The sequence below is a fragment of the Drosophila biarmipes genome, chromosome 2R (assembly GCF_025231255.1).
Source record: "Drosophila biarmipes strain raj3 chromosome 2R, RU_DBia_V1.1, whole genome shotgun sequence".
NCBI classification, from domain to species: Eukaryota; Metazoa; Arthropoda; class Insecta; order Diptera; family Drosophilidae; genus Drosophila; species Drosophila biarmipes.
The window spans coordinates 5,552,591-5,561,141 of record NC_066615.1 but is presented as its reverse complement, the minus strand read 5'-3'; the positions used below and the strand labels follow the sequence as shown (position 1 = coordinate 5,561,141).

The 8,551-nt window shown below is 41.2% G+C and overlaps 3 protein-coding genes across 3 annotated transcripts; all 3 read left to right on the top strand.

The window, feature by feature from the left end:
• Positions 1–822: 822 nt before the first annotated feature.
• LOC108029746 (general odorant-binding protein 57c) lies at positions 823–1,449 on the top strand. Its single transcript, XM_017102239.3, has 2 exons — positions 823–968; positions 1,028–1,449. Exons 1-2 carry the CDS (start codon positions 915–917, stop codon positions 1,418–1,420), a joined length of 447 nt encoding a protein of 148 aa, XP_016957728.1. The 5' UTR covers positions 823–914; the 3' UTR covers positions 1,421–1,449.
• Positions 1,442–2,068, top strand: LOC108029747 (general odorant-binding protein 57b-like). Its single transcript, XM_017102240.2, has 2 exons — positions 1,442–1,570; positions 1,628–2,068. Exons 1-2 carry the CDS (start codon positions 1,508–1,510, stop codon positions 1,991–1,993), a joined length of 429 nt encoding a protein of 142 aa, XP_016957729.1. The 5' UTR covers positions 1,442–1,507; the 3' UTR covers positions 1,994–2,068.
• A 107-nt stretch (positions 2,069–2,175) lies between these two features.
• Positions 2,176–4,707, top strand: LOC108029745 (general odorant-binding protein 57a). Its single transcript, XM_017102238.3, has 2 exons — positions 2,176–2,812; positions 2,871–4,707. Exons 1-2 carry the CDS (start codon positions 2,750–2,752, stop codon positions 3,300–3,302), a joined length of 495 nt encoding a protein of 164 aa, XP_016957727.1. The 5' UTR covers positions 2,176–2,749; the 3' UTR covers positions 3,303–4,707.
• The last annotated feature ends 3,844 nt before the right edge of the window (positions 4,708–8,551 follow it).

Below are 8,551 nucleotides of genomic sequence, written 5' to 3'. Positions count from 1 at the left end.
CAGCCGAGGACACAGTTTAGCACCTAGCGATGACCATAAAAATTTGTAATTTTCCCAACACATATTTCCTTTCTGGCAACCGGCCAAAGTATGCAGCGCGAAAAGAAAGAGGGCCGAAAAAAATTGTTCATGCCGTAAATAACCAAAGTAAACAACGCGACAAGCCGTTTGGCGGGAAAGGGGCTCCTGCAAAAGAGCAGACAAAGTCCCGGCCGCAAAAGCCAAAACTCACTGCGAATGTGAATATTCTTGGAATTTTCATTTGTTGTCTAGAGTTGCATGGGGTTGCATAGTTAGGAATGCCTGTTCCCCCACCGAAGCGAGCCAAACCAAACCAAACCAAACCAAACCAAACCATCCAGCTCCCCTCCTGTCAACGCAATTTGTCGCTTTGTGTTGCTCCTGCCGCTGCAGTTGTCGCTTCATTTTTGCAGCAAAAGTGTTGCAAAATATGTTGACAGGAAATGTTATGCGAATTTCACTGCGTATAAAATGAAATTTACGTGGGGCTTACTCTTTGCGCTTAGTTTTTTCGGAAGAACTTTACAGCTTGGCCTTTAAAATGGGCGAACAAAATAAAAGGTAAAGCTCCACTAAAGGCATTAAAAATTCAAATCAATCACCGGACTCGAGATCCATCGGATGTTGTTACAGTTCCGAGTTCTGAGACCCAATTAAATGCACGACAGATCGTATATCCATCAGGTTCATATTGTATCCAGTAACCAGTTGCCCGCAATTATTTAGCTGGCTAGATACAGATCAGCGGTTGCCCCTGTAAATTATCCGCAAGCCAGTCGCTATAAAATCAGAACGGCCTTTCTCCGGCCAACAGTTTATTGCGAGGTGCTCACTGTGGAGGGGTAGCACATGTCCATTTTCATCTTGAAGCAGATTCTGCGAGTTATTAGATAATGTTCAAGCTGGGGATCTTAGTTGTCTTGGCTGCCGTCGTGGTCTTCGCAGAGGTAATTAGTCTTGAAAACTAGTTTATATGACGGATGTAACACAAACCTATCCCTATCAGGGCATTCCCTTTCTCGAGGAAAGCAATACGTTGGCGGAATGCCTGGCCGCCAATAATATCAGCCAGGCCGAGTTCCAGGAGCTCATAGAGCGCAGCTCTGGGGAGGAGGATCTCGAGAACACCGAGCGGAGGTACAAGTGCTTCGTCCACTGTTTGGCCAAAAAGGGAAATCTTCTGGACTCAAATGGCTACTTGGATGTGGAAATGATTGACCAACTCGAACCCGTGACGGATGAGCTTCGAGAGGTTCTGTACGAGTGCAAGAAAATCCACGACAGTGAGGAAGATTTGTGTGAATATGCTTTTAAGATGGTGACTTGTCTGACGGAGAGCTTGGAGCAGAGCGACGAGGTCACCGAAGCGGAGAAAAATACAAACAAATTAAATGAATAATCGAGCGCAAACTGGTTAAGCAACTTAAACGCAATTGTTTTACGGCAGTGGGAAATTCACAATCGACTGCTTAGTTTCATTTCTACAATGTTCATCTACAGACTTGTCTTTATTGCGCCTCTGATATTGGTTTTGATCGGCACAGTTAAGGTGGGACTGAATCATTTACCTGCACACCTCTTCGGGTACTTTACAATTTTTTTATAGGCCCGCCATCCCTTCGACATTTTCCATTGGAACTCTAAAGACTTTGAGGAGTGCCTACATGTTAATAATATAACTATCTCAGAATACGAAAAATACGCGCGCTTCGAGACTCTGGATTATCTTCTAAACGAGAATGTGGACCTCAGGTACAAGTGCAATATCAAATGTCAGCTGGAAAGGGATTCGACAAAATGGTTGAATGACGAAGGTAAAATGGATCTGCAATTAATTAAAGCCACCAACGAGGCAGCGGATTTGATTACCAAGTGCATGCGTCAGGCATCCGAAGAACCTTGTGCCTACAGCTTCAAACTGGTGATTTGTGCCTTCAAAGCCGGTCATCCGGCAATGTCTGATTCCAAGTAGTCTTTATTATTTAAGATGAATGACAGAGAAAAGTTACGAGCTCGAAGAGAGCAAATAAAATCTTCCTAAAACAAATTTGTTAGCTAAATGTCAAAATTAGCATAAGCTATTTAATTTAATTCAAGCAAAAAAGCTATAGTCGGCGCTATCGAATATCAAAAGCCCGGTACTCAGCTAAAGGGAGTGCCGGAAAGAGATAAGATCGATTTCTTTATTTGCTTATTCGGATGGTCCGATTTAAGAAGATATTGATAATCAAAACAAGATTGCATTTACACTTTTATAAAATGTTCAATAACCTCGGCGCTAGACCGGTTTTGCATTGGCATTTGTGACGTTAGAGTGATGTTTATACGAACATGTGTAGCTCAACCCGGAATGACCTACAATAATCATAGGATCGTAAACGCTCCCTACTACCAGTAATTTCAGACAAGTCTAGTACACCCCCTCTTCCCTACGATTAACGGGTATAATTATAACGCTTTCTGATGTAAGCTTTTAAGCGCCAAAATAAGGTTTACTGAAAGCTTATTAACTTTCTGAAGAATACGATTTGTCAGAATATAAATAATTTCTTAGTTATGTGAAGATAAAACCAAGAAAAAATGCAGATGCAAATGATGTGCCAACTGGAATGGGATTAACTAGAAAATATACCTAAGGCACAATCGTGAAAACTGGTTTATCAAATTAAAAGCGATTGTTTTAAATAACTGGGAAATTCTCCACCAACTGCTCAGTTTGATTTTAACAATGTTCATAAACAGTCTTGTAATTGTTACGCTTCTCATCTCGGCTTCGATCAGCCTTGCTGAGGTGGGATTATCGAACTTAATGTTCCCTAATGTTTGGCATAATAACCAATACCTTTCAGGGACATCCCTTTAACTTTTTTGACGAAAGCTTTGACGATTTTAAGGAGTGTCTCCAACTCAACAACGTTACGATCGAGGAGTACGAGAAGTTTGAGGAGTGGGAAAATGTGGATAACCTTCTTGGCGAAACTGTCGAATTGAAGTATAAGTGCAATATAAAGTGTCAGCTAGAAAGGCAGCCAACGAAATGGCTCGATGACCTGGGTAAAATGGATCTGGTTTCGATGAACGCCACCAGTAAGAATGCGGAATACATTACCGAGTGCATGGAGAAGGCCTCAGACGAACCCTGTGCCTACGCCTTCACACTGGTTATATGTGCCTTTAAGTCCGGCCACTCCATCCCCGACTACGAGTACTATGATGATGAACTCGAGGCAGCCAATGAACTATCAGCGGAAGAACAGACCACGTCAAGGAAGTCCGCTTGAAGAGACCCCTGGCATATGTTTAAAAGCACATATTTGCTTTCGCCTGCGTATGAAGGTTTGTCCACTTGGTATGGTTTCCCGTAAACAGATGCACAAAACCAACAGTATCGCCATAAGCGGTCAGGGCAATAAATTTTAATTAGAAAAAAATTAATTAACGAACGCGGTGCTTTTGCGGGCTGATTAGCATAATTAAATGAAACGGCACGAGGCGTGCCACAGGGCGTTTGAATCAAATCAAACCGATTCGAATGCAATCCAATTAATTGCGTTGGCCCGGGATCACGCAGCAGGTTAGCACATAGCACATAACACAAATAATTGATTTGTCGCACATCAGATAGATAAGTGCTGGCTGGGGCCGTAAGTAGGGTTTGGCCATATTTCTCGGCGACTTCCTCGATTTGCCAGCTGTGTGTGTGTTCTTTTGTCGTCCTGGAGCAGGAAAAAACATTTTCCCCAGCACAATGCGATTCCGTTACAGTTTTCCACGGGCTCACGAGTGTTTGTTTGTGTGCGACTTTCTGTCGCTTTCCTTTGTGCCAGCAGGCGAATGCAACGGAAGTTGTCATGTTGCATTGTTGCAGCTGCTGTTGATGCCGCTGCCATTGTTATTCTGCACGGAGGAGCGGATCGGGGGCAGGGGATCGGGGATCGAGAATCGGCTGAAAGAAAAGACGAGCGTGCAACGCCCACACACTTGACTGGCCTGCTCTGCCACCTCTCGGCTTTCGATTGTCAGCTCAGCTTCACGCCGCCGAGGGGCGTGGCACATTAGTGGCAACAGCCCGGCCATAAAAAAGGAAAACAGGGAACAGAAAAACCAGCGAATACACGATTGTCAACACGCACACTCCCACCGAGCGGGGCAGCGACAACACGGCGTATGAGTAATATGTCTGGCTGCATCGCTGGCGGTGCCTGCGCCATGTCAACATGCAAAACAACAATGGGGCGGAAGTGCATTGTAAACGTACCGTGCGCTGCACCCCAAAACTGAGCCCACATGCCGCCAGAAGTGCCCACCTCACTACGGGTGAGTGCAATTATAATTTTGTAAATCGACGGAAGTTCGGATAAACATACGCAAAACGTTGGCCCGAAAATGGTGAAAAAAGATGAACATGGTGAGCCCCTCAGGGTAATGCGTTTCTGGTTTGATGGCGAAACAAGCAAAAATAGGGACACTCATGGCTCACAACAGGGGCATTGAAGTTAAAAACAGATTGAAAGTAATTTGTAAGCCTGCAGGCAAAGCATATGCTGTTTAATATAATAATTTATTTTGTTGTTTAAGAAAAAACAAACAAAGCGATTACAAATCTAATGTTTTTAAATTTTATTTGATAAACTGTTTAATGTCTAAGGGTATCCTATCAAAAAATAAATGATTTATTAAACCACATTCATAAAAATTATAAATTTTTCAATCATATTACAACTATACTAAATCAACCTCAACCCGAGAGAGGCGTTGCTCAGCTAAGGGAAGGTAAGAGAGACTGAGATATGCCAGCAGCAAAGCGGCTGTTCACAATTTTGCACACCACACAACAGCGCCATCTAGCGCTAATTCCTGTATTTTCTTAAAACTTCTTTTTTGATGGTGAGATTTGGACTGTTTTTATACCCTTGCAGTGGGTACAATGATTTCAGTCAAAAGTTTGCAACGCAGTGAAGGAGACGTTTCCGACCCCATGAAGTATATATATTTTTGATCAGCGCCACTAGAAGAGTCAATCTAGCCATGTCCGTCTGTCCGTCCGTCTGGACGTCTGTCCGTGTGTCCGTCCGTCGTTAGGCAAACTAGTCTCTCAGTTTTAAAGCTATCGGGCTGAAACATTCCCAAAAGTCTTCTTTCTATTGCAGGTAGTCTATAAGACGGAACCAGCCGGATCAGACAACTATATCTTATAGCTCCCATAGGAACTATCGGAAAAAAATTTATTAAAAATTATTTCTTTGGTGTTTTTTATCATATAACCTTCTAAGCTTGGAAATTATATTTTTTAGTTAGTTCTGAATTTTGAATTAAATATTATCGAAATCGGAATACTTTATTATATAGCTGCCTTAGAAAGAATCGAAAAATTAGTCGTAAAATAATATAAAAAAAATTATATCTTCGGTGCTTTTCAGCATATACCCTTCTACGTTTGGAAATAACATTTTTTAATTGGTTTTTTATTTTCGTTGCCATAGAAACGATCTCAAAACTAGTCGGCAAATATGAAAAAATTATATCTTTGGCGTTTTTTAACATCTAGCCTCCTACGCTTGGAAATAACATTTTTATATTGGTTTTGAATTTCGAATTAAATTTGATAAAAATCGGACGTTTATATCATATAGCTGCATTATGAAACAGATTATAACTTTTAGGCTTTTTGACATATAATATTGGGAATATAATTTTTTACGTTTTTAAGAATTTCGAAATCAATTTAATAAAAATCGGATTTCTCTACCATATAGATGTCAAAAAAATGGTCTAAAAAGAATGAAATAATTTTTTTTTTTAATATCACTGAAGCCAGCTATAATCCTTAAAAATTTCACATGGTGTTACTAAAGTTGATTATTTCCTATAACTGCAAGGGTATACAAACTTCGGCTTGCTGAAGTTAACTTCCTTTCTTGTTGTCATACAGATTGATACTTATAATCAAAAAAAATTGCCTTACAAAACTATTTAAAAAACGTGGCTGTTAAGGAGAGCGTCCGATATTCAACAGAAATTTCAAAAATTTCCCTTTAGCTTTCTAAATTATAATGCCAAGAAAATTTCTTTATTATGTCCAACACTTTTGCTAAGCAACCAACAAGATAAATTTCCTTTTCATATTTTCTAGTTCTATCAAGAGCAGTTGCTACTTAAAGATAGGGCCCCACCTCCCTGTGCAAAAAGCAATCTAATCACACCCCTCGATCCCTAGCACACATGCCAAAAATTAAATTCGACGAGCAAACTTACACTGCGCTGCATACTTCAGCAACTGCCAATAAAATGCTTGGCGTGAAGCAGCCAAAACAAAAAAATCGGGAAAAAGGGAGAAAAACTTATACTTCTCCCCCTGCCTTCAGCTTATGCCGCGCTACACTTTCTGTTGCTTCGAGTGCGCTTATCAAAAGACACACAAGGCACTGACATGCATCCAAAAAAAGAAAAATTGAGGGGGGTTTGGGAATGGAATGGTAAGGGAATGGAATGGAAAAGCAGAGAGATGGAAAGGCGACGAAGCGGAGCGCGTAAGTTTTCCAGCTTTTTCTGCAGCGTCTTTACTTCGGGAGGAAGCGGGGAAGGAGTCCTTGCAAGTTCTGCATATGACTGCAGGCACGTCTTGACGGCCCCTTTACTTCCCCTAGCCCCATGCAAGTGATGGGTGTAGGTGTGCGAGTGTAAGTTGATTTATGCCACTTTGTATACTCAGCATGCGTATGGGTACCCATGCACTGAAAGAAGAGAAATTGTTGGGGAAATTGGGAACCAAAAAGGAGTCGATATTGAATTAATTTGTTTGTCGAAATAGGCCAAATTTCGAAAATACATCAAAATAGCGTCACCGAATTCAGTAGGGTCTCAAAAACCCGTTCGCTGTCTAAAAGCATGCAACGAAATTTTCTTATTCGGTTGTCAGATGTTTTACAGGAAAGATGACGACTTGCGGCATACCTTCAAGCGTCCTTATAAGTGATTTTAAAACTACTCGACACATTTTTATTTTATTTTCCTAAAAATCAACTAGTAAGTCTTCTACATTTTCAGCAGTGTATTGGCTGTCTGTCGGTTTGTTGGCGTGTGTGCGCGGGTCTGCTGCATAAATGATTTATGGCCAACGCTCGCGACAGTTTCGTTTCGCTTTCGTTTGCAGAGAGTGCAACAAAGGAGCCGCAGAGACGCAGATAGCCAGAGTGGAAACTGTCGCATAATAAATAATTATAATTGTATTTTTCTTTCCTTCTTCCCGGATGGTTTTGCACGGCTCTTTGTCTTTTGGCTTTTCCCTCGAAGGTGCCACACACACGCACACACATTAATAAACTTTATAAATATTTAAGTTGGGCGAGAGGTGACTGTGAGGGGAAGTGCGGGTAATTGAAACCGCCGCAGATGTTGGGCAGGTGTTTTCCGGAGCTCGGGCATCTGATAATGGGTCAATCGAGAGGCGCAATCCTGAGGAGACCACCGCAGGATCAACTATGTATTTTGGCCGGGCTCCTTTTGGCCGGGCAGCTGCTCCGCAATTTATTGTGGGTCAAGGAGACAACAACGGCCAGCATCCGGAAACTTCAAAGTTTGAGCTTCCTGCTTAGCCACCCAAAAATCTTCCCTTCCTCAGTTGGCGTTTTTCTGTTTTGTCATGAAAGCGAAATGCGCTTACAGGAAACGGGAAGTGCGCCTCATGCAACATTTATGGAGGGTCCGACACTCCAGGCTCCCAAAAAAGGACAAAAACTAACAATAGGTCGCCGGCGCTCCGAAACAAAAAGATATGCCAGAGGAAAAGTTGACGCGTAAAAATTGTCACAAAGTGTAAATAGAAAATGAAATTGAAATGCCTCGCAGAGATTTAATTAAATTGCTTGTCAGTCGAGACAAACGAGTGGCCAAAAAAGCCCACAAACCCCCAACACATACTCACCAGTAAAAATATATATGTGTGTATATGCACTTTTGTTATCCTGGTATAAATATTTCAAAAATCTTCGCACATAAATAATTTCGCTTAAATTGCATACATAATTTGCAGGAGGAGAATCAGTAAATATTTCAATATCACCAGCTATGAATGGGATTTTCCCAGCACACTGCCTGTGCCAATCAACAAACAAGTTTTGCGTAGATATTTCTGAATGATTCAATGTTGGCCAGCAACAAACGAATTTCTTTTGCCAATCGAAGTTTGCATTTTCTATCACTGAAGGATGATGCAAAATGATTTCGTTTATTTGTTCAACTTGATTTCTGGAGTATTAAATTCTCGGATCTCTGGCCGAATAATAGTGAAAGTCAGCAAGCAAGTATTCGGCAAAATATAAAATAAATATTTTGGAAATGTAAAATAGAATGTGTGCTTCGATTTATTAAATTCAATTCGTAGTTACAGTAACATTAGGGGTTACTTTATTAAGCAAAAGAAGTTGAAGTCAACGAGTAAACTAAAGCTAACCGTTGACTCCATTCGTCACCTAACTTAAATATGCCTTTTGGAGCTCAATAAGTCGAGCAATCCGTTTCTATGAATTTA

Bases quoted from the DNA above. Each gene is read 5' to 3' on its own strand.
- LOC108029746 (XM_017102239.3), top strand. From the start codon at position 915: ATGTTCAAGCTGGGGATCTTAGTTGTCTTGGCTGCCGTCGTGGTCTTC. The intron at 969-1,027 runs GTAATTAGTCTT...TATCCCTATCAG, and splicing joins CCGTCGTGGTCTTCGCAGAG to GGCATTCCCTTTCTCGAGGA.
- LOC108029747 (XM_017102240.2), top strand. From the start codon at position 1,508: ATGTTCATCTACAGACTTGTCTTTATTGCGCCTCTGATATTGGTTTTG. The intron at 1,571-1,627 runs GTGGGACTGAAT...ATTTTTTTATAG, and splicing joins TTTTGATCGGCACAGTTAAG to GCCCGCCATCCCTTCGACAT.
- LOC108029745 (XM_017102238.3), top strand. From the start codon at position 2,750: ATGTTCATAAACAGTCTTGTAATTGTTACGCTTCTCATCTCGGCTTCG. The intron at 2,813-2,870 runs GTGGGATTATCG...AATACCTTTCAG, and splicing joins CTTCGATCAGCCTTGCTGAG to GGACATCCCTTTAACTTTTT.